This window comes from Lithobates pipiens, unplaced genomic scaffold (assembly GCF_037356315.1).
Source record: "Lithobates pipiens isolate NorthernLeopardFrog02 unplaced genomic scaffold, aLitPip1_a1.2 Scaffold_8, whole genome shotgun sequence".
Lineage (NCBI taxonomy): Eukaryota > Metazoa > Chordata > Amphibia > Anura > Ranidae > Lithobates > Lithobates pipiens.
Window position 1 is genome coordinate 86,651,818 of NW_027507903.1, and position 25,862 is coordinate 86,677,679.

The 25,862-nt window shown below is 46.8% G+C and overlaps 1 protein-coding gene across 1 annotated transcript in view; it reads left to right on the forward strand.

Moving 5' to 3' along the window:
• Positions 1-1,246: 1,246 nt before the first annotated feature.
• The window catches only part of MINDY2 (MINDY lysine 48 deubiquitinase 2), a 173,455-nt gene continuing 148,839 nt past the window's right edge, over positions 1,247-25,862 (forward strand). The window contains exon 1 of the mRNA XM_077472635.1: positions 1,247-1,834. Within this exon, the coding sequence (XP_077328761.1) occupies positions 1,343-1,834 (492 nt within the window). The 5' untranslated portion in view covers positions 1,247-1,342. The remainder of the gene's footprint in view (positions 1,835-25,862) is intronic.

The following is a 25,862-nucleotide window of genomic DNA, read 5'->3' on the forward strand; positions in this document are numbered from 1 at the left end:
TTGGAGGGACCTGTACTGGGGGAAATCTGTACAGGGGGAGAGATATGAACTGAGGGGAGCTGTACTGGGGGAGAGGTCTTTAATGGGGATCTGTACTTGGGGGGAGATCTGCAGTGGAAGGGATATACAGTATGTACTAAAGGGAGTTGTATGGGGGGGGTCTCTACTGGGGGAGGTCTGTAGTGAAAGGGATATACAGTATGTAGTGAAGGGAGCTGTACTGGGGGAGGTCTGTACTGGGAATACGTGTGCTGAGGGGAGCTGTACTGGGGGGGGGGGGGGTCTGTACTGGGGATACGTGTGCTGAAGGGAGCTGTACTGGGGGAGGTCTGTACTGGAGATACGTGTGCTGAGGGGAGCTGTACTGGGGGAGTTCTGTACTGGGGATACATGTGCTGAGGGGAGCTGTACTGGGGATACGTGTGCTGGGGGGAGGTCTGTACTGGGGATACGTGTGCTGAAGGGAGCTGTACTGGGGGAGGTCTGTACTGGGGATACGTGTGCTGAGGAGAGCTGTACTGGGGGGAGGTGTTCTGAGGGGAGCTGTACTGGGGGAGGTCTGTACTGGGGATACGTGTGCTGAGGGGAGCTGTACTGGGGGGAGGTCTGTACTGGGGATATGTGTGCTGAGGGGAGCTGTACTAGGGAGGTCTGTACTGGGGATACGTGTGCTAAGGGGAGCTGTACTGGGGGGAGGTCTGTACTGGGGATATGTGTGCTGAGGGGAGCTGTACTAGGGAGGTCTGTACTGGGGATACGTGTGCTGAGGGGAGCTGTACCGGGGGGAGGTCTGTACTGGGGATACGTGTGCTGAAGGGAGCTGTACTGGGGGGAAGGTCTGTACTGGGAATACCTGTGATGAGGGGAGCTGTACTGGGGGAAGGGGGGGATTTTGTCTTGGGAAGGGAGGTAAGATTTAAACCCCTCCCTTTGCTGGGGCAGTTTTGTTCTCACCCAATCTTTGCTAGTTATTTTCCTATAGGGGCCCAGGGTGGATCACCCCCCCCCCCCCCCACCAAAAATAAAGTATAAAACATAAATCTATAGCCCAGAGTTCATGGGTCAAACTGCCTGGTTAGCCAAGATATGTTGAATTTGTATCACTGGAGGATAGGAGTGTGGGTTAGGGCAGGTAAAGTACTGTTTATGTCTCCTTGTTAGGCCTTTTTCCCTACACAGCTTTATTGACAGGTAACAGTGAGCAACCTGGGCAGCAGCAGCATCCAGCCCGGAGCACGGGACAGCTGTGGCGTGACGTCACTAGGGGCGGGGCTGTCATGGCGGCGGAGACAGCTGCTGAGGAGCCGATGCGGTCCGGTTGAGCCCCGAGCGATTGCCGGTCATGGAGAGTCCCGGTCCGGTGGCGGCGGGTGTGGGGGACGGGGCGGGAAAGGCCTCCGAGCCCACGGAGCCGAATGCGGTGCAGACAGCTGTCTCGGAAGGGGGTGGGCAGGATGACAGCGCCCGGCTCCGGGTACCATCCTCTCCACACTCTGAGGAGGCCGGGAGAGAGAAGAGCTCCGCCGAGGAGGCGAGCAGCAGCATCCCCGGCGCCTCGCACAGCCTGGACTCCCTGGACTCCTTCTCCAACCTCCTCTCCTGTCCCAGCTCCGCCAGCGACGGCGGCCCGGATGACAGGCTCCTTCCCGGGGGACCGGAGGATGACGAGGACGGCCGGGAGGGACAGGCGGCCAGGGACCGCTACCCGGGACAGTCCGTCTATCACATCAAATGGATTCGCTGGAAGGAGCAGAGCACCCCCATCGTCACCCAGAACGAGAACGGGCCCTGCCCGCTGTTGGCCATCATGAACGTCCTACTGCTGGCCTGGAAGGTACCAGGGACCGGGAGAGGAGGGACCGAGGACAGGAGGGACTGAGATCAGGGACCGAGGACAGGGAAAGGGAGAAGTGGGATTGAGGACAGGGATCGGAAGAGGAGGGACCAAGATCAGGGACCAGGAGAAGTGGGACCGAGGACAGGGACCGGGAGCGGAGGGACTGAGATCAGGGACCGAGGACAGGGAATCGGAGAAGTGGGACTGAGGACAGGGACCCGGGAGAGGAGGGACCGAGATCAGGGACCCGGGAGAGGAGGGACCGAGGACAGGGACCCGGGAGAGGAGGGACCGAGGACAGGGACCCGGGAGAGGAGGGACCGAGGACAGGGACCCGGGAGAGGAGGGACCGAGGACAGGGACCCGGGAGAGGAGGGACCGAGGACAGGGACCCGGGAGAGGAGGGACCGAGATCAGGGACCCGGGAGAGGAGGGACCGAGGACAGGGACCCGGGAGAGGAGGGACCGAGATCAGGGACCCGGGAGAGGAGGGATTGAGGACAGGGACCCGGGAGAGGAGAGATTGAGGACAGGGACCCGGGAGAGGAGAGATTGAGGACAGGGACCCGGGAGAGGAGAGATTGAGGACAGGGACCCGGGAGAGGAGGGACCGAGGACAGGGACCCGGGAGAGGAGGGACTGAGGACAGGGACCCGGGAGAGGAGGGACCGAGGACAGGGACCCGGGAGAGGAGGGACCGAGGACAGGGACCCGGGAGAGGAGGGACCGAGGACTGGAAGTGGGATGCACAGGAGGGACTGAAGACGGGGACTGGGTTAGGTGTACAGAGGAGGGGCTGCAGACAGGGAAGGTTTTACCCTTTTTATGACCAGGGCATTTTTTTCTTTTTACTATTCAGCACTGCGCTACTTTAAGTGGCGATTGCGCAGTCATGCAGCACTGTAGCCAAATTACATTTAGGGCCAGTTCACACCATAGAAACGCAGGTCGGATGTGTTCCAGATGCTTTTCTCCATCTGTGTTTTTGATGCGTTCCAGTGCGTTTTTGATGCAGTCCAGTGCTCCCCCCCCCTCTTTTTTTCTTAACCTTAAATAAGGACACGTGTGCTGCAGTGCATTTAGGTGCGTTCCGGTGCGTTTTTTAATGCGTTTTACAGCGTTCCAGTACAGAAAAAATGCAGCATGTTCTACTTTTTTCTCCTGGAACTGGAACGCACTGGTGTGAACTATGCCATTGAAAACCATATAACCTATTTTCCATGCATTTTTGATGCAGAAAAAAAACCCGCAATGGACTGCATGTGGTGTGAACTGGCCCTTATATCGCCTTTTTTCACACAAGTAGAGCTTTTGTTTGGTGGTGTTTGTTCACCACCGGGTTTTTTTATTTTTTTGTAATATAAAGGAAAAAAAAAATTGAGAAAAAAAAACCCTCCAATATTTTCTACTTTCTGTTATAAAACATATACAATAAAAAGAAAAAAATCCAAAGTTTTTCACACATTTATGCTGAAATGTATTCTGCTACATGTCTGGTATATAAAAAAAAAAATTGTATAATCATTTGTTTGTGGGAAGGTTATAGCGTCTACAAACTGGTATATATTGGAGCGGCACGATTCTGGCCAAAATGAGAATCACAATTTTTTTTTGCTTAGAATAAAAAGATCACGATTCTCGCAACGTAAACTTTTTCACAATACGCAAATACAGTGTGACAGAAAATATTGCAACAACCACCATTTTATTCTCTAGGGTGTCTACTAAAAAAATATATAGAATGTTTGGAGGTTCCAAGTAATTTTCTAGCCAAAAAATTATTTTAACTTGAAACCAACAAATGTCAGAAAAAGGTTTAGTGTTTAAAGTGGTGTTACTACCAAAAAAAATAAAAAATTGCTGAAAATGTATAAAAAAAAAAGAATTGGAAAAAAACATTTTTTTTACTCGCCTCTAAATGCCTGTTGCTAGGGGGTCCCTCGTAGTCTGCCTTCTTCAATGCTCGGGCTGGTGACATCACTTCCCCTCGCACTGCACAGTCATCTGGGACCTGTCACTGCATGTGCCAGGGCCAGATTAAGAGCATCATGGGCCTGGGGCTGAGGATTTCGGTGGGCCTTTTTATGGAAATAAATAAAATGAAGATGCAAACAATTTTTTGTTAAAACAAATTAGTGGCAGTCCGTCCACTGTGGAGGGATCCCAAGATGGCAAAGTTCGGTTCACACTGCTGAGACCCAAAGTCGTGTGACTTTCTTGCATCTTCTATGATTTAACATTGCAGTCTACTGCACCCAAATCGCACCAAAATCCCATAAAATTACTGGAATTGCTGTCCCTGCGCCTTGAGTCACATTGATTAAGACTGCGCCCACTAAAATTAATGTGTTTTGATTTTTGTCATTTTTTTTTACACAAATAGACCTTTTGTTTAGTATTTAAACACCATGGTGGTTTTTATTTTTTGCTAAACATGAAAAAAAGACATGTTTAATAAAAAAAATATGTTTTTCTTAGTTTGTGATAATATTTTGCCATAAGTCATTTTTCTTCTTCACTGATGTGCACTGATGAGGTATTGATAAGGGGGCGCTGATGAGGCTGTACTGATATGGCGCACTGATAATCTGCACTGATATGCAGATCATCAGCGATGAGCTATGATGAGCTGCACTGATAGACAGCACTGATGGGCAATGAAAACTTGCACTGATAGGCAGCACTGATGGGCACTGATGAGCTGCACTAATGGGCACTGATGGGCTCTGATAGGGGTCACTGTCAGACAGCACTTATGGGCAATGATGGGCACTTATGGGTGGCACTGACACTGATGATAGGTGGCACTGATAATCTGCACTGATAGGCAGCACTGATGGGCACCGATGAGCTGCACTAATGGGCTCTGATAGGGGTCACTGACAGACATCACTTATGGGCACTGATAAGGTGGCACTGGTGAGGCAGCACTATTATGTGGCAATGATGGGCACTTATGGGTGGCACTGACACTGATGGGTGGCACTGATAATCTGCACTGATAGGCAGCACTGATGTTCAATGATAGGTGGCACTGATGAGCTGCACTGACAGGCAGCACTGATGGTCAATGATAGGTGGCACTGATGAGCTGCACTGATGGGCAGCACTGATAGGGCTCTGATCGGTGACACTGACAGACAGCACTTATGGTCAATGATAGGTGGCACTGATGAGCTGGACTAATGGGCTCTAATAGGCGGCACTGACAGACAGCACTTATGGGCACTGATAAGGTGGCACTGGTGAGACAGCACTATTATGCGGCACTGATGGGTACTTATAGGCAGCACTGATGTGTGACACTGATAGGTGGCACTGATGATCTGCAGTGATAGGCAGCACTGATGGTCAATGATAGGTGGCACTGATTAGCTGCACTGATAGGTAGCACTGATGGTCAACGATAGGTGGCACTGATGAACTGCAGTAATGGGTACTGATTAAATGCACCTATAGACACTGATAGGGCTCTGATAGGCGGCACTGACAGGCAGCACTGATGGTCAATGATAGGTGGCACTGATGAGCTACACTAATGGGCAGTAATGGGCTCTGATAGGCGGCACTGACAGGCAGGACTTATGGGCACTGACAAGGTGGCACTGATAGGCGGCGCTGATAGGTGGCATTGCTGAGCTGCAATAATGGGCACTGATAGGTGGCACTGATGAGCTACACTGATAGGTGGCACTAGCATTGATTGGATGGCACTGATGAGCTTCATTGATAAGCAGCACTGATAGGAGGCATTAATAGGTGGCACTGATGAGCTGCACTGATAGGGGGCACTGGCATTGATTGGATGGCACTGATGAGCTGTACTGATAGGTGGCACTGATAGAGGACACTGGCACTGATAGGAGGCACTGATAGAGGGCACTGGCACAGTGGCACTGATGAGATGCACTAAATGGGTTGCCTGCACAGTCACTATCGAGTTGCACACATATATTACCCCCCCAGTGTAAGTTAACTACTAGCCAATTTCAAAAATTTCTGCCTGAGTCTACTATTGACTTCCCTAGCGGCTAGCGCCTGTGGCTTACTTGAACTTAATTGTGCTGTGTCCACTCCAGGCAGATATTTCTCTTGGCTCGCCGCTCGCACTCAGTACATCCAGTCCTTTCCCAGTCAAGCCTCGGGACGCTGGGAAGGCCTCCAGATGACGTCAAGCTCCGCCTACAGGAAGGATGTGAGCAGCCGAGCGCGCTCAGCCTCGGCGGCGAGCTGATACATACCGCCCGCATTGCAGGGCATTATCTGCAACATTATCAGCGCCGCAATATGTGGGCCTATAATGCAGCCGCCTGGCAATAACAAAGGCATATAGTGGCTGGCGGCCGACGGCCGGGCCGTGGTGATTGACTTATATTGCATGTAAATTAAAGTGTTTGGGCCTATAATATGATGGGGGCCTGGAGCTTCAGCTCCAAACGTCCCTATGTTAATCTGGCCCTGCCCGGCTGTGAAGCCACAGCCGGGTGCCCACAGTAAGAATGCCGGAGCTACGAGCGGAGCAGAGAACAAGGGGGGGGGGGGGGCTTTGTTGCCCTGCATTGCTGGACCCCGGGACAGGTAAGTGTCCGATTATTAAAAGTCAGCAGCTGCAGTATTTGTAGCTGCTGACTTTAAATTTTTTTTTTTTTTAGGGGGCACCCCACTTTAAGTGGTTGCACTTTTTTCACTTACACACAAAATCTATTCCATTGACAAATTGTTACAATTTTTATACTTCAGTTCAACTGATAAAGAATGCTTTGATTTTTGGCAGACTGCTCGGATTTTCTCTTCCTTTCTTTTGAGGGCTGTGGCTTCAGAAGAGCAGAGAGAATTCTTTGCAGAAAAAGAATTGTGAAACACTTTAGTCAAGATCGCGATAACTATTCTTGGCGATTAATTTGCGCAGCTTTAGTATGTAGTAGATTTTTTGTAAACGCAACACTCTGTGTGTGATTTGCCACAGACGTTCAGCCGACTTCAACCAAAATCATTGACTAAAAATCTTCTGCCAAGCTCATGCCGTGTCCAATCACCAGGACACGCGCACACACACACACCCCATGCCCTGAAGAAAAGCTGCAATGTACCAGTACGCTACCACCTGCTCACAATACAAATCCAATGGGTGAGCGGTATGGGGAACTTTATACTAAAAAGTAGAAATGGGGGAACTGGCAGGATTTTTAACCACTTGTCTACTGGGCACTTAGACCCTCTTCCTGACCAGGCCAGTTTTCAGCCCTGTAACACTTTGAATGACAATTGCGTGGTCATGCAACTTTGTACCCAAATTACATTTTTTATAATTTTTTTTTCATACAAATAGAGCTTTCTTTTGGTGGTATTTAATCACTACTGTTTTATTTTTTATTTTTTGCTAAACAAATGAAAAACGACCAAAAATTTTCAAAAGGAAAAACATTTTTTTTCATAGTCTGCTATAAAATTGTGTAAACGGGTAATCTTTCTCCTTCACTGATGGACTCTGATGGGTGGCACTGGTGGCCACTGTTAGGACTGCACTGATTATCAGTGCCCACGTCCTTTTAATACAAGCCAGTTATTGGCTTTCTTCTCTCCTCACACTGTCAGTGTGAGACAAGGAATGCCGATATCCGGTAGAGCTGCACGATCAATTGCTGAGAATCGAAATCGCGATCATTTTCCCTTCCTGATCTTCAAAACAGCGTGTCACAATCTTTCTAACAAGTGCAGAGTTCTCTCAGCTGAAAAAAAAAAAATCCGGGCAGCTTGCTGAGTTTTATTACACAAATACGTAGAAAAAAGTATCTTTTCCTTCTTTTATCAAAGGAAAGAACTCCATGTATAACCTGCGCTGTAGTCCTCTTTCGACTAAAGTGCGGGCAGAAAATGGTTAAACTCTTTATTTTTTATTTTTGTTGCATTGTCTTTTTTTATTTGTAATCCCTTTTCTCTGTAATATCTTGTTTCCATCGTTCTTTATTAAATGATATTTCCAAGTTGATAAAGAGGAACTAAACCCATTGATTTTAGACCCCTTTCACACTGAGGCGTTTTTCAGGTGCTAAAGGGCTAAAAATAGCGTGTGTAAAGCACCTGAAAAACACCTTCCCTTCCCTGCAGCCCCAGTGTGTGTCACACTGGAGCGGTGCTCTTGCAGGATGTTAGAAATAGTCCTGCAGGCAGCATCTTTAGAGTATTTTATGAGAGGTGTATATCGCCACTACCCATTGAAATTAATGGGCACTGCTGCTGAAGCGCCAAAGTGCAAAGCGATTTTGTCAGCGGCGCTTTTCGGGTGCATTTAACCCTTCGGCTGCTAGCGTGTGTTAAAAGCGCCTCGCTAGTGGCCGAAAAGCACCCCTAAAATGACTGTAGAGCTCCAATAAAACTAGCAGCGTTTTACTGCTAACACGGCGCCAGTGTGAAAGAGGTCTAACAGTTTAAAAAAACGGTTACATTCCTGGAACGTGGCAGGAATATAACTGTCACGTTGGTTGTGCTCTCTACCACGTTTCAAACCATCAAATGGCTGGATTCATAACTGATCACATGTGCAGCACCATGGCAGTTGAAGATCAGAGGCCAAGATGGCAGCTTCCTTGGCTGAATACGATAGGATTCTTTATTTCTGCTTTAGGCTGTGTTTTGACTGGTTGCACAAGAGTCTCGGCTGTCCGAGACTCTCCCTCTTCAATGGCTGAGACAGCAGTGGGCGCCATTGGATGGATGGAGACACAGAGCAGGGGCTCAATTCAGGTGCCCCATAGCATGCTGCTTGTTGTGGGGATACTCAGCAGGAGGGAGGTGCCAGGAGCATCGGCAAGAGACCTGAGAAGAGGAGGGCTGGGGCTTCTCTCTGTAAAACCACTTTACAGAGCAGGTAAGCATAACATGTTTGTTATTTTTAAACAAAAAAATTACTTTCATATTACTTTAACCACTTGCCTACAGGGCACTTTCACCCCCTTTCTGCCCAGGCCAATTTTCAGCTTTTGATTGACAATTGCGTGGTCATGCTACGCTGTAACCATGTGAAATTTTTATCATTTTCTTCACACAAATAGAGCTTTCTTTTGGTGATTTTTAATCACTGCTGGAGTTTTTATTTTTTACAAATAAAGAAAATTTGAGGAAAAAAAGTTTTTTTTCTTAGTTTCTGTCAGTAAATTTTGTAAATAAGTACCGTATTTTCCGCACCATAAGACGCACTTTTCCCCCCCAGAAATATGGGGGAAAATGTCTCTGCGTCTTATGGAGCGAATGCATGTTATGCACTGCCCCCCCGCCGCCGATGGCAACGCCACCACAGCTAGAAGAGGGACAGGAGAGCGGAGGACAGACATCTGAAGCCCCTGTGAGCAGAGCTGGACTACCTGTGACTGCAGCGCTCTCCTCCCTCTGCCCTCCGGTGCTCGTATGTCACGAAGCTGGGTCTGTGTGCAAGGTCCTGCCCCCCTAGACCGTCTCGTGTGATAATAGATTGAATCGGTGTTCCGCTTATCACAAGAGCCGGTCTAGGGTGGCGGGACCTTTCACACAGACCAAGCTCCGTGACATACGAGCACCAGAGAACAGAGGGAGGAGAGCGCTGTGTTATCCAGAGGCTGACATTTGTGGGCACATAGGCTGCAATTGGTGGGCAAAGATGCTGCAGTGGTGGGCAAAGAGAGGCTGCATTTATGTGAAATGGCCAAGCTGCATTTATGGCAGTGGTCAGGCTGCATTTCGTGGGCGCTGGTAAATATTTTAGGACACCATTTGGTTCAGAAGATTTTTTTTTTCTCGTTTTCCTCCTCTAAAACCTAGGTGCATTTTATGGAGCGAAAAATACGGTAATTTTTCTCCTTCACTAATTTCTCCTTCACTAATGTGCACTTCACTCTCCTTCACTGATGAGGCGGCTCTAATGGGAACTGATGGGCACTGATGAGGTGGTAGTGGCACTTATCGGTACTGATGAGGCAGCACTAACATGCCACACTTATGGGCACTGATATGTGGCACAGATGAGCAGCACTGACTGGCATCACTAATGGGCTCTGGTGGGCAGTGATTGCTGGCACTGGTGGGCACTGATTGGTGGTGCTTTATTGTTATCCGTAGTTTGCTCGCCCATTTTTTCATATGACATTGTCTCAGAACGCAAGGCCGAAATGTATTCGTACATATTTTTTGTAAAACAAAATCGCAATAAGCGTATATTGATTGGTTTGCGCAAAAGTTATAGTGCCTACAAAATAGGGGATAGATTTATGGCATTTTTTATTATAATTTTATTTTTATTTTTTGTAGTAGGCATGGCGGTGAGCTGCGATTTTTTTTATTTTTTATTTTTTATCGTGACTAGGACATTGCGGCAGGCAGACTGGACAATTTTGTCCCTATTTTGGGACAATTGACATTCATACGGCGATCAGTGCTATAAATATGCACTGATTACTGTGTAAATGTCACTGGCAGGAAAGGAGTTAACACTAGGGGACAATCAAGGGGTTAAATGTGTTACCTGGAGAGTGATTCTAAGGGGGGAGATGGGACTGAGAAGGGGAGGAGACTGATCGGTGTTCCTATATATTAGGAACACACTATCTGTCTCCTCTCCCCTGACAGGACAAGGATCTGTGTGTTTCCATACACAGATCCATGTTCCCGCTCTGTTACCAGCAATCGTTGGTGCCCGGCTGATATTGCGGCCACCGGGCATGCGCATCGGCTCCAGAGTGACATGGTGCGCATGTGCCCCCAATACCGCCAGGAAGCTGAGGACATCATATGACGCCCGCTCAGGGTGGGAGATCCCACCTGCGGACGTTATATGACAATATGTGGGTATTGAAGTGGTTAAAAGAGTCCCTGTCTCTTTGAAGAGTGCTACTATATGGTAAATATACAGCGGGTAAAGTAGTAAGTATTGAACACATCACCATTTTTATAGGTAAATATATTTCTAGAGAAGATATTGACATGAAATTTTCATCACATGTCAGTAACAACCCATGCAATCCATACATACAAAGACACCAAAACAAATTAAAGTGGAGTTCCACCCACTTTTGAGAGGTGGTCTTAAACGAAAGACCACCTCTCCAACCCTCGTTTTTGGATATTGAGTTTTTTTTTCCAATAGTCCTTTTTTGGAAGTGTACTTCTGATTCAGCTGGGCCACGGCCCAGGACGTCACATCCTCTTCATTGTCGAGTTATACTCCACCGATCACACTACTTATGCCCACGTACACATGATCGGAATTATGGTCGGAAAAAGGTCTGATGATTTTCCTGACGGAATTCTGCTCAAGCTGTCTTGCCTACAAACGGCCACACCAAATTCCGACCATCAAGAACACGGTGACGTAAAATATGTGCGATGGGACTAGAAAAAGGAAGTTCAATACCCAGTAGCCAATAGCTTCCATCTCGTAGTTGAATCTGAGCATGCGTGATTTTTTGCACATCGGAATTGCATACACATGATCGGAATTTCCGATAGAAAGTTTTTCCATCGGGAAAATTGAGAAGATGCTCTCAAATTTTTGCTGGCGGGAATTCGGTCAGCTAAATTCCGATGGAGCCTACATATGGTCGCATTTTCAGATGAAAAGCTCTCATTGGTCTGTATGCGGCATAAGACTTTCTAGGTATAAACAAATTCCAATAACTGTCCAATGTGCAATCATGAAAGAGGAACATTCTATCACTTAATCTGGAACTGCCCAAGAGTTCAGGGTTTCTGGACACAAATAGTGCAGTTTCTACATGATAACATGGGTTTCCCCCTGACACTACACCCCAAGCCGTGACTTCTGGGTATTTTCCTGGATCCAGATATGGATAAATTCACTAAAAAATTTCTAAACGAAACTCTCTTTTCTGCAAGAAAAGCCATAGCCAGGCTATGAATGAGACCTAACCCACCGAAGCTCACTAACTGGATAGTAGAATTGAACAACACTCTGTCCTATAAAAAAACGTATGTATTACCATCGAGGATGCCATTCACACTACAATAAGATCTGGTACAAGTGGCTACAGACCCCTGAAACCTGCAGCCAATAAGGAGTTCCCACACACTAAACCCATGGACCCCCAGTGTCCCTGTTAACATTGTGTGGAGAAATTGGGAGGAGAGATTACAAGAGCATAATGTACCTTGAAAGCGGTATACTCTGACTTGGCTTAAAGCGGTTGTATACCCATTTTTTTTTTTTTTTTTACTTTGACCTACAGATGAGCCTGTAATAAGGCTTACCCGTAGGTAAAAAGAATATCTCCTAAACCTGTACGATTTAGGATATATTCCCCTTGCATGCAGCCGCTGACTTTATCAGGGCATGCACTCTGAATTTACCGGCTGAAAGCCAGGAAAGAAGTCTCCTGCGCACATGCGTATGAGTGACAACATCGCGGGTCCGGCCTCTCACAGCGCTGGAGCCGCAATACCCAGAAGACACGCAGAAGGAAAATGTCAGCTCCCTCAGCGTGGACCGAGATCACCTGCCGACGCCTCTTTCTAAGGTAAGTATTTCATAATAAGCTAGTATGCTGTGCATACTAGCTCATTATGCCTTTTGCCTTACAGGTTTAAAAAAATAATAATGTGGGTTTACTACCGCTTTAAATGTCATAAAGTGTCTCACTTTTCTGTTTAAAACAACACGGGATATCTTTGTGTGATAATTGCCAATAATATTGACTAGCATATTGGACATTTGTTATGCTTGTTTTATATATGTATATTTTAGTTTTTGTGCAATTTAAAAAAATAAAATAGGGGGAAAATTGCGTGTGCGTGTTATACACCGATATAGGCTGCCACGGAGGGGAGGAATGCCGCCAAAATAGTCACACCCAGTCCCTCCTCCTGGACGGGATGTCCCGGCATTGGACCGGCATTATGTCCATTGTAGGATCCAGGCCAAGGGGCGGGACTGGGCGTGACGCCGAAATGTACAGGAGATCCGGCTCTGTCTATTTCGGCAATGGCAAGGCTGCAGATGGACACTGATCAGGCTGCAATGATGAGAAATGGCAAGCCTACAGATCGGCACTGATCAGGCTTCAATATTGGGCAATGGCGAGGTTGCAGATGGGCACTGATAAGGCTGCATTGATGGGCATTGAAAATTCTTTATTTAAAATGTAAGTTTTTTTTCCTGAAGCTTCTCTCTTAAAATTAAGGTGCATGTTATACGCTGATATATACTGTATATGTCAAAGCTGCAGTCCTTACTCCAAGGCTTCTCTGCATAGTGCAGTACTAGCTCTATATTCTTGAGTCTCCAAAAATAAACGCAGACCTGAGAACCTGGTACCAGTCCTTTTCCGTTTTATCTTCACTTTATTATTGAGGAAACCAGCCTTCTGCCTGGGTCCTATTACCTCTACCTGGCGTGGTCTAGCAAAGGCTCAAACAGCATAAGACATTTTATAGGCCTCAAGGATATATTTTCAGTTTTCCCATACACCTCTGAAGGTACCACCTTCTGAATCACTGAGATTACATCAAATTCGTAACTTACTAAACAGTATACAAAGGGCTGGGGTGACTTTTCCTCCTATACTTTGTATGACGCATGCAACCAGGGAGATAAAACAACAAAAATGTCTGGCAAGTACTGTACATAATGATCTAGAACCATGAACATAGAATGAAGGCATAATGCAAAACATTGTAAAATCAGTATAATTTATTGCATACAATTTGTATAGTAATATAGTAACATAATAATAGTTCATATTGTAGACCTAGTAAAAACCAAACTCATTGTTGCCTATCTCCACAGAATAATAAATGTAGGCTATTGATAATTGATTGGTACCATCCAGATAAGCATAAAGGGTAAAACGGTAGAAATCTTGCATTGTAAAACACAGGAGGCCATCTAATAGCTTGACGCGTCTTGTGGCTTATGCCACTCTTCAGGGACAGATGTAGGGTAGGTGTCTATATATTGAATGTTCAAATACTGTGCGTAGAAATAATGTTGTAAATTGTATCTCTCTATAGGGAGGGATATAATTACCCAGTAGTACTGGCAGACATGCCGATGAGTCTGGGCGCAAGCGTAGAGGATTACAGGCAGGCCAAAAGGCGTCATCAGCCCCGGGAGCTGAGGTAGAAAGGCAACACAGCAGTCCCCGGGAAAAAAAAACCCATGGATATTAAAGATTAATGTTATCCACATCATTGTAGCAATCTATAAAAAAAGTATATATTGTAATATAAACTATAGTAGAGATATAAAAAGGAGTAGCTAATATACCTACGATACCTGCCTGAGCAGTAAAGGTCCAAGGGTGCATAGTGATCACATGGGTGGCAGCCATGGGGACTGGCAGGATCAACTGGGGGGAATATAAATACTTCCAGTATGGTCGTGGGTGTCCACAAACGATACACTAGCGGCCAATGAGGGGAAAAAGTGCAAATCGCCAGGCAATGCCACTACTCGCCATTCAGCGCCAAGTGTCCCCGTGTACGACGCCGAGCTGGAATCGTGCAACGCTGGCGCACTGACACCACTGGCAATGATGTAGTTTGTGCAACGCTGAATGTGTGACTTCAGAGCGCAATGGGACATCCGCACGAACCCCCGCACCACCCAATGGAGGAGGAGGGGTAAGGGGAGGGCCCCCGAAACGCATTTCATCTCCTGGGATTCAGTACAGCGGCCAGAGAGAATTGCCCAACACACTGCAAACTGAAATATTGAAATCTTTCTCCATTATTATATATCAGGGATGGAAGCACTTGGCCTGAGAGGCCCTGTGCTTCATATAAAGTCCCAACCCTTGTTTTTAATTAATTTCTTTTTAGTCTTTTCCTTTTATACTAAATGTAAAAAAATGTTCTCTTCACGTGCTGGGGCAGTGTGGAGGAATTTTAATGTTCTATTCCCAGCTGGACTCCACCAAGCCTGATATATGGTGGCCTTTGGGGGCAGACCCCAGTGACCAGCTGGAGGGAAACGGGTAAAACTGACGATGTATACAAACATTGGAGGGCATTATCGGTTATTCTCTAATAGAAGCAAATGTAAAGTTCTTTCTTGATGGTTCCTGGATTTGTTTAGTCTTTTCCATCATATTACTGTGCATATCATCTATATGCTTTAAAGGCTTTGGCCAACAGGGCATAATGATTTATATGTGGTGGCTCTGCCTTAGAACTTTTTGTTTATAAAGACATGGGTCATAATAGTAAAAACGGACCCTTGCAATGCGATTATTGAATGAACCTGCACAGAGCCTCCTTAGATACCCAGATTTTTTTTTTTCTATAAAGCTAATGGCTAATATTTCTTGAGTGAGGGCTTGGCAAACCCAAATAATACCTCTATCCACAATTATTGCTAAACTCTTGCTGATTATGGCCTGCATGAAACTTGTCATCCTTTTATAAGTTAGACCGTGATAAGTTGAAAAATATCTGCAACCCATGGATTCCTTTACAGTCTTATTACCACTGATCTCCAGCCTCTTTGCACTGATAGTAAGGATAGTTTTGACCTGAACTCCTAGGCTCAAATGGGATATTATGCCTGCAATCGGGAGACCTCTGGAACCCCTATACCGCTTATCTTTTACACACCTTTCCTCTCCTTCCCCCTTTTCCTTTTTTTTTTTTTTTTTTTTTTTTTAATCCTTTTCCCTTTTTCAGAGTTTGTCTCTTCTATAAACTCAATTATTTAATACAAAACTGTATTAACCACTTTCAGACCGGACCATTTTGCTGGTAAATGACCAAAGGTCTTTTTACACTTTGGCACTGCGCTGCTTTAACTGGTAATTGCGCGGTCATGCAATGTTGTACCCAAACAAAATTTGCGTCCTTTTCTTCCCACAAATAGAGCTTTCTTTTGATGGTATTTGATTGCCTCTGCGACTTTTATTTTTTGCGATATAAACGTAAAAAGACCGCAAATTTTGAAAAAAAATGATATTTTCTACTTTTTGTTATTAGAAAAATCCAATAAACTCAATTTTAGTCATACATTTAGGCCAAAATGTATTCAGCCACATGTCTTTGGTAAAAAAAAGTCAATAATTGTATATTTATTGGTTTGCGCAAAAGTTGTCACATCTACAAACTAAGGTACGTTTTCTGGAATTTACGCAGCTTTTAGTTTACGACTGCCTATCTCATTTCTTGAGGTGCTAAATTGGCAGGGCAGTACAAAACCCCCCCAAATGACCCCATTTTGGAAAGTAGACCCCCTAAGGAAATTGATAAGAGGCATGTTGAGCCCATTGAATATTTTATTTTTTTGCCTCAAGCGATTGAATAATGACAAAAAAAAAAATATTTTTTTTTTTTACACAAAGTTGTCACTAAATGATATATTGCTCACACATGCTATGGGCATATGTGAAATGACACCCCAAAATAAATTCTGCTGCTTCTCCTGAGTACGGGGATACCACATATGTGGGACTTTTTGGGAGCCTAGCCGCGTACGGGGCCCCGAAAACCAAGCACCGCCTTCAGGCTTTCTAAGGGCGTAAATTTTTGAGTTCACTTCTCACTACCTACTACAGTTTTGAAGGCCATAAAATGCCAAGATGGCACAAAACCCCCACAAATGACCCCATTTTAGAAAGTAGACACCCCAAGCTATTTGCTGAGAGGCATGTTGAGTTCATGGAATATTTTATATTTTGCCACAAGTTGCGGGAAAATTACAAACTTTTTTTTTTTTTTTTTTTTTTCACAAAGTTGTCACTAAATGATATATTGCTCATGCATGCCATGGGCATATGTGAAATGACACCCCAAAATAAATTCTGCTGCTTCTCCTGAGTACGGGGATACCACATATGTGGGACTTTTTGGGAGCCTAGCCGCGTACGGGGCCCCGAAAACCAAGCACCGCCTTCAGGCTTTCTAAGGGCGTTACAGTTTTGAAGGCCATAAAATGCCAAGATGGCACAAACCCCCCCCCAAATGACCCCATTTTGGAAAGTAGACACCCCTAAATTTAGGGGTACACTAGTGAGACTAGGTAATAAATGGCGGGTGCCCTGAAACTATAAAAAAATAACTAACCAACCAGCGTCACCTGTAACAGTTATATGGTGATCACTGGTGAAAGGGTTAACTAGGGGGCAATCAGGGGGCTTTATGCGGTAGTATATGGGGGTCCCTGGCGCTATAAAAAGCTGCGGCGAACCTAAATACCTACCTGCCTAACTAGCGTCACCTGTGACACTAATACAGCGATCAGAAAAACGATCGCTTATTAGGCTGGGTTCACACTGGAGCGATGCGGGAACGCCACGAATGCGCGGCGGGTTCCCGCATCGCATGCCTCCCGGCGGCAGTTCACACTGCCCTATGCGAACTGCTGGGAGTGTCAGTGAAATGTTAATGACACCCCCAGATCAGTTCGCATATCGCAGTGCGATCTGCAAACTTGGATCGCATGGTGTGAACACCCATGCGATCCAATTCTGCTGCGGACCAAAAAAAGGGTCCCGTGCGAGTTTGCGGCGGGTGCGGTGGGTGCGACACGAATTCAGCCATACTATCTGTATAGCTGAACTCGAATCGCACAGAGATCGGATGTGATTTGCACTGCAGTGCGGTGCGAATCACATCCGTTCTCATAAAACGCTGCAATGTGAACCCAGCCTTAGTGACACTGGCGACGGGGGGTGATCACGGGGTTAAACCTTTATTGGGGGGGTTAGGGGGTACCTTAGAACTAAAGGGGGCTAACCCTAACTGCCCTAACAGTTATTAGTCACAAATGACACCCGCCGGGTGATCAGGGGGTTAAACCTTTATTAGGTAATAAATGGCGGGTGCCCTGAAACTATAAAAAAATAACTAACCAACCAGCGTCACCTGTAACAGTTATATGGTGATCACTGGTGAAAGGGTTAACTAGGGGGCAATCAGGGGGCTTTATGCGGTAGTATATGGGGGTCCCTGGCGCTATAAAAAGCTGCGGCGAACCTAAATACCTACCTGCCTAACTAGCGTCACCTGTGACACTAATACAGCGATCAGAAAAATGATCGCTTATTAGGCTGGGTTCACACTGGAGCGATGCGGAAACGCCACGAATCCGCGGCGGGTTCCCGCATCGCATGCCTCCCGGCGGCAGTTCACACTGCCCTATGCGAACTGCTGGGAGTGTCAGTGAAATGTTACTGACACCCCCAGATCAGTTCGCATATCGCAGTGCGATCTGCAAACTCGGATCGCATGGTGTGAACACCCATGCGATCCGATTCTGCTGCGGGCCAAAAAAAGGGTCCCGTGCGAATTTGCGGCGGGTGCGGCGGGTGTGGCGGGTGCGGCGAATGGCTGAACTCGAATCGCACAGAGATCGGATGTGATTTGCACTGCAGTGCGGTGCGAATCACATTCGTTCTCATAAACCGCTGCAATGTGAACCCAGCCTTAGTGACACTGGCGACGGGGGGTGATCACGGGGTTAAACCTTTATTGGGGGGGTTAGGGGGGTACATTAGAACTAAAGGGGGCTAACCCTAACTGCCCTAACAGTTATTACAGTCACAAATGACACCAATGCAAAAAAAATAAAAAAATAATAAAAATAAATGACATTGGTGTCACTGTGACTGGGGGGCAGGGGTAATTGGGGGGGTGATCGGGGGGGTGTGAGTGTGCCTGGCATGTTCTACTGTGTGTGTAGAGTGTTGGTGCAACTCACCGATCCGCTCTCCTCCGTGTCGGAACGAAAAATACCGACACGGAGGAGAGAATACATCACTTCCTCTCCTGTGTTTACATTACAGGAGAGGAAGTGATGTCACGGGGGATTTCTATTCGTCGGGAGCGATCGCGAGGGGGTGGCCACGAATGAATGGCCGCCCCCTCGTCCCGGATCGCTCCTGGACGAAAACCGACCGCCGCAGGCACCGGGCGGGGGCCCGATCGGGCCCCCGACCCGCGGGAAGGCAGGGACGTACAGGTACGCCCATATGCCTGCCCGTGCCATGCTGTCGACGTACATCGTCGTGCGGTGGTCGGCAACTGGTTAAATAATGCCAATTTTTTCACAGAATTTCAAGAAATTGAGCGTGACGATTTTATAACAAAAAAAAAGTCAACTTCACACTCTCAATCATGAAAAGGATTTTTTGGAAAGTAAATGCTGTAAACTACTTGAGTAGTAGTGAGAAATTAACATCCTGCACCCTCATGCCTCAGATCAGCTCCAATTCATGTACCTTCACACCTCAGATCACTGTCCTCCCTGCAGATCTGTTTCACCACTGTAACCCCCTGCACATCTGTCCCACCTCTGTTCCCCCTGCTCATCTGCCCCACCACTGTAAACCCCTTTCTCATCTGCCCCACCACTGTACCTGCTGCATATCTGTCCCACCTCTGTTCCCCCTGCTCATCTGCCCCACCACTGTAAACCCCTTTCTCATCTGCCCCACCACTGTACCTGCTGCATATCTGTCCCACCTCTGTTCCCCCTGCTCTTCTGCCCCACCACTGTAACACCCTGCTCATGTGTTCCACCGATGTACCTCCTTTCTCATCTGCCGCACCTCTGCACCCCCCTGCTCATCTGCCACACCTCTGTACCCCCCTGCTCATCTGCCACACCTCTGTACCCCCCTGCTCATCTGCCACACCTCTGTACCCCCCCTGCTCATCTGCCACACCTCTGTACCCCCCCTGCTCATCTGCCACACCACTGTAACCCCCTGCACATCTGCCCCTCCACTGTACTACCCTGCACATCTGCCCCACCACAGTTCCACCCTGCTCTTCTGTCCCACCATTATAACCCCCTGCTCATCTGCCCCACCAATGTTCCTCCTTTCTCATCTGCTCCACCAATGTACCTCCCTGCACTTCTGCTCCACCGTTCTACCCCCATGCTCTTCTGTGTCACCACTGGACCATCTTCTCATCTGTCCTAACACTGAATGTATTTGGTCATCTGCCCCGCCACTGTACCTCCTGCACATATGTCCCACCTCTGTTCCCCCTGCTCTTCTGCCCCACTGCTGTAACCCCCTCCTTATCTGTCCCACCAGTGTACCTCCTTTTTCATCCGCCCCACCACTGTAACCCCCTTTCACATCTGCCCCACCACTGTAACCCCCTGCACATCTGCTCCACCACTGTACTACCCTGCACATCTGCCCCACCTCTGTACCCCTCTGCTCATCTGTCCCACCACCATAAACCCCTGTAAATCTGCCCAACCACTGTAACCCCCTGCTCATCTGCCCCACCAATGTTCAGCCTTTCTCATCTGCCCCACCACTGTACCTCCCTGCACATCTGCTCCACTGCCATACACCCGTTCTCTCTTGTTTCACCACTGCTCTACTCCTTTGCTCTTTTGTCCCACTGCTGAACCCCCTTCTCATCTGCCCCAACACTTAAACTCCCTGCTCATCTGCTCCACCACTGTAACCCCCCTGCTCTTCTATCCCACTGCTGAACCCAATTCTCATCTCATCCACCACTGTACCTCCCTGCACATCTGCCCTACCGCTGTACCCTCCTGCTCTTCTGTCCCACCTCTGAACCCCTCCCGCTCATTTTCCCCCCACTGTAACTCCCCCTGCTCTTCTGGCCCACTACAGAACCCCATTCTCATCTCTTCCACCGCTGTACCCTTCTGCTCATCTGCTCCACCACTGTACCCTCTTCTTATCTATGATATGCGTGATATGCAGAGTGGTGAAAGGAAGCAGAGATGAGACACATCTACTTGTCTTGGCGCACTCATCCTGCTGATCCACCTCTCACATCCAGCCCTCGTGCTTGTATGTGATGTCTCATACGAGCATTTGGAATGGATGCACAATGATGAGCTCAGGTCAGGGGCATTTTCTGAAAGCAGTGGCCCTGTGTGCAGGATCATAAGTTGGACCCCCGCAGCTGAGAAAAAGTCAGGTTCTCTGCGCCGCAGGAAAAGTTGGGTGTGATTTTTATTGCGCTGAATACTGTGGCTTAAAGGGACATGGAGTGCCGGGGTTCAGTAGTAAGTGATGCAAATGTTCAGGAATAATTTCAATAAAGTTTCCAGAAGCTCAACAATAATTCTACAAACTGTCACCTGACTGTGGTTTTCCCGATCACAGTGAAATCTCTTCTATCTGAGATTGGTAGTGGCAACCAAGCGAGCCATCTTCCTCCAGATGGTGGACGGTGCTAGCAGGACTGTGATTGGCTTTAGCAGTGGCCAATGACAGTCCTCCTCCTTGAAACAGGAATCGCTTACCCTAGCAGAACTGCACCCAGTCTCTTCCTCATCACAAAAGCTGATGATTGTAGCTACAGCAAAGTTAGAGAACCAAACAATGTTTCCCATCTTTTACAATGTGCGGGGGCACAGTGCCTCCCCCTCAGTGCAGGTGCAGTGTGGGGAATTCTGAAATTGGAAAGCATTAGTGTCTCCCTGACACTCCCTGCGCTGCTCTGCTGATGGGGAGGGAGTCGAGTGCTGGCAAAAGAGGCTTTGTGTACCGCTTACGGCACCTGTGTTTGGGGTTGCCTACCCCTGCTCTAAATTACAGAGACAACACTTTACTACACTGGGAGTTATTTACTAAAGGAAAATCCACTTTGCACTGCAAGTGTACTTGGCAGTAAAGTCGCTGTAGATCTGAGGGGGACATGCAAGGAAAATAAAAAACAGCATTTTAGCTTGCACATGATTGGATGATAAAATCAGCAGAGCTTCCTCTCATTTCATATCTACCCCTTAGATTTAAAGCGACTGCACTTTCAAGTGTACATGCAGTGCAAAGTGGATTTGCCTTTTGTAAATAACCCCCACTGTTTTCTTTGTAACCTTTATTTTAAAATGCATATAAAAGTTATAGAAAAGAACCTTGCAGTCTTGAGATGTGTTTGGTGTTTTATATTTATTTTTTTTAGAAGCCGATGAATGATACATTGGGCAGTTGTTAATAGTTATGTAACCTGTAACGAGGCCAGTCAAATCATGTGCTTTATCCTGGTAAACAGGATTTAGCTATTTTATCTTCATCTTATTTAATTCATGTGTACAGTGCCTTGCGAAAGTATTCGGCCCCCTTGAACTTTTCAACCTTTTGCCACATTTCAGGCTTCAAACATAAAGATATAAAATTTGAATTTTTTGTGAAGAATCACCAACAAGTGGGACACAATTGTGAAGTGGAACGAAATCTATTGGATAATTTAAACTTTTTTAGCAAATAAAAAACTGAAAAGTGGTGCGTGCAAAATTATTCGGCCCCTTTACTTTCAGTGCAGCAAACTCACTCCAGAAGTTCAACGAGGATCTCTGAATGATCCAATGTTGTCCTAAATGGCTGATGGTGATAAATAGAATCTACCTGTGTGTAATCAAGTCTCTGTATAAATGCACCTGCTCTGTGATAGTCTCAGGGTTCTGTTGAAAGCGCAGAGAGCATCATGAAGACCAAGGAACACACCAGGCAGGTCTGTAATACTGTTGTGGAGAAGTTTAAAGCCGGATTTGGATACAAAAAGATTTCCCAAGCTTTAAACATCCCAAGGAGCACTGTGCAAGCGATCATTTTGAAATGGAAGGAGTATCAGACCACTGCAAATCTACCAAGACCTGGACGTCCCTCTATACTGTCAGCTCAGACAAGGAGAAGACTGATCAGAGATGCAGCCAAGAGGCCCATGATCACTCTGGATGAACTGCAGAGAACTACGGCTGAGGTGGGAGAGTCTGTCCATAGGACAACAATCAGTCGTACACTGCACAAATCTGGCCTTTATGGAAGAGTGGCAAGAAGAAAGCCATTTGTCAAAGATATCCATAAAAAGTCTTGTCTAAAGTTTGCCACAAGCCCCCTGGAAAACGCTCCAAACATGTGGAAGAAGGTGCTCTGGTCAGATGAAACCAAAATCTAACTTTTTGCCCACAATGCAAACGATATGTTTGGAGTAAAAGCAACACAGCTCATCACCCTCAACACACCATCCCCACTGTCAAACATGGCGGTGGCAGCATCATGGTTTGGGCCTGCTTTTCTTCAGCAGGGACAGGGAAGATGGTTAAAATTGAGGGGAAGATGGATGCAGCCAAATACAGGACCATTCTGGATGAAAACCTGTTGGAGTCTGCAAAAGACCTGAAACTGGGACGGAGATTTATCTTCCAACAAGACAATGATCCCAAACATACAGCAAAATCTACAAAGGAATGGTTCACAAATAAACGTATCCAGGTGTTAGAATAGCCAAGTCAAAGTCCAGACCTGAATCTGTGGAAAGGGCTGAAAACTGCTGTTCACAAACGCTCTCTATCCAACCTCACTGAGCTCGAGCTGTTTTGCAAGGAAGAATGGGCAAGAATTTCAGTCTCTCGATGTGCAAAACTGATAGAGACATACCCCAAGCGACTTGCAGCTGTAATCGCAGCAGAAGGTGGCTCTACAAAGTATTAACGCAAGGGGGCCGAATAATTTTGCACGCCGCACTTTTCATTTTTTTTATTGGTTAACCACTTGCCGACCGCCGCACGACGATGTACGTCGACAGAATGGCACGGGCAGGCATATGGGCGTACCTGTACGTCCCTGCCTTCCCGCGGGTGGGGGGCCCGATCGGGCCCCCCCCGGTGCCTGCGGCGGTCGGTATTCGTTCGGGAGCGATCCGGGATGAGGGGGCGGCCATTCATTCATGGCCACCCCCTCGCGATCGCTCCCGACGAATGAAAATGCTCCGTGACATCACTTCCTCTCCTGTAATGTAAACACAGGAGAGGAAGTGATGTAATCTCTCCTCCGTGTCGGTATTTTTCGTTCCGACACCGAGGAGAGAGGATCGGTGAGTTGCACCAACACGACACTACACAGTAGAACATGCCAGGCACACTCACACCCCCCCGATCACCCCCCCAATTACCCCTGCCCCCAGTCACAGTGACACCAATGCCATTTTTTATTTTTTTTGCATTGGTGTCATTTGTGACTAGTTCTAATGTACCCCCCTAACCCCCCCAATAAAGGTTTAACCCCGTGATCACCCCCCGTCGCCAGTGTCACTAAGGCTGGGTTCACATTGCAGCGGTTTATGAGAACGGATGTGATTCGCACTGCAGTGCAAATCACATCCGATCTCTGTGCGATTCGAGTTCAGCCATACAGATAGTATGGCTGAATTTGCGTCGCACCCGCCGCAAACTCGCACGGGACCCTTTTTTTGGTCCGCAGCAGAATCGGATCGCATGGGTGTTCACACCATGCGATCCGAGTTTGCAGATCGCATTGCGATATGCGAACTGATCTGGGGGTGTCATTAACATTTCACTGACACTCCCAGCAGTTCGCATAGGGCAGTGTGAACTGCCGCCGGGAGGCATGCGATGCGGGAACCCGCCGCGGATTCGTGGCGTTCCCGCATCGCTCCAGTGTGAACCCAGCCTAATAAGCGATCGTTTTTCTGATCGCTGTATTAGTGTCACAGGTGACGCTAGTTAGGCAGGTAGGTATTTAGGTTCGCCGCAGCTTTTTATAGTGCCAGGGACCCCCATATACTACCGCATAAAGCCCCCTGATTGCCCCCTAGTTAACCCTTTCACCAGTGATCACCATATAACTGTTACAGGTGACGCTGGTTGGTTAGTTATTTTTTTATAGTTTCAGGGCACCCGCCATTTATTACCTAGTCTCACTAGTGTACCCCTAAATTTAGGGGTGTCTACTTTCCAAAATGGGGTCATTTGGGGGGGGTTTGTGCCATCTTGGCATTTTATGGCCTTCAAAACTGTAACGCCCTTAGAAAGCCTGAAGGCGGTGCTTGGTTTTCGGGGCCCCGTACGCGGCTAGGCTCCCAAAAAGTCCCACATATGTGGTATCCCCGTACTCAGGAGAAGCAGCAGAATTTATTTTGGGGTGTCATTTCACATATGCCCATGGCATGCGTGAGCAATATATCATTTAGTGACAACTTTGTGAAAAAAAAAAAAAAAGTTTGTAATTTTCCCGCAACTTGTGGCAAAATATAAAATATTCCATGGACTCAACATGCCTCTCAGCAAATAGCTTGGGGTGTCTACTTTCTAAAATGGGGTCATTTGTGGGGGTTTTGTGCCATCTTGGCATTTTATGGCCTTCAAAACTGTAATAGGTAGTGAGAAGTGAAATCAAAAATTTACGCCCTTAGAAAGCCTGAAGGCGGTGCTTGGTTTTCGGGGCCCCGTACGCGGCTAGGCTCCCAAAAAGTCCCACATATGTGGTATCCCCGTACTCAGGAGAAGCAGCAGAATTTATTTTGGGGTGTCATTTCACATATGCCCATAGCATGTGTGAGCAATATATCATTTAGTGACAACTTTGTGTAAAAAGTTGTCATTATTCAATCGCTTGAGGCAAAAAAATAAAATATTCAATGGGCTCAACATGCCACTTATCAATTTCCTCAGGGGGTCTACTTTCCAAAATGGGGTCATTTGGGGGGGTTTTGTACTGCCCTGCCATTTTAGCACCTCAAGAAATGAGATAGGCAGTCGTAAACTAAAAGCTGCGTAAATTCCAGAAAACGTACCTTAGTTTGTAGATGTGACAATTTTTGCGCAAACCAATAAATATACAGTTATTGACTTTTTTTTTACCAAAGACATGTGGCTGAATACATTTTGGCCTAAATGTATGACTAAAATTGAGTTTATTGGATTTTTCTAATAACAAAAAGTAGAAAATATCATTTTTTTTCAAAATTTGCGGTCTTTTTACGTTTATATCGCAAAAAATAAAAATCGCAGAGGCAATCAAATACCATCAAAAGAAAGCTCTATTTTTGGGAAGAAAAGGACGCAAATTTTGTTTGGGTACAACATTGCATGACCGCGCAATTACCAGTTAAAGCAGCGCAGTGCCAAATTGTAAAAAGACCTCTGGTCATTGACCAGCAAAATGGTCCGGTCTGAAAGTGGTTAAAAAAGTTTAAAAAATCCAACAGATTTCGTTCCACTTCACAATTGTGTCGCACTTGTTGGTGATTCTTCACAAAAAATAAAATTTTTATATATTTATGTTTGAAGCCTGAAATGTGGCAAAAGGATGAAAAG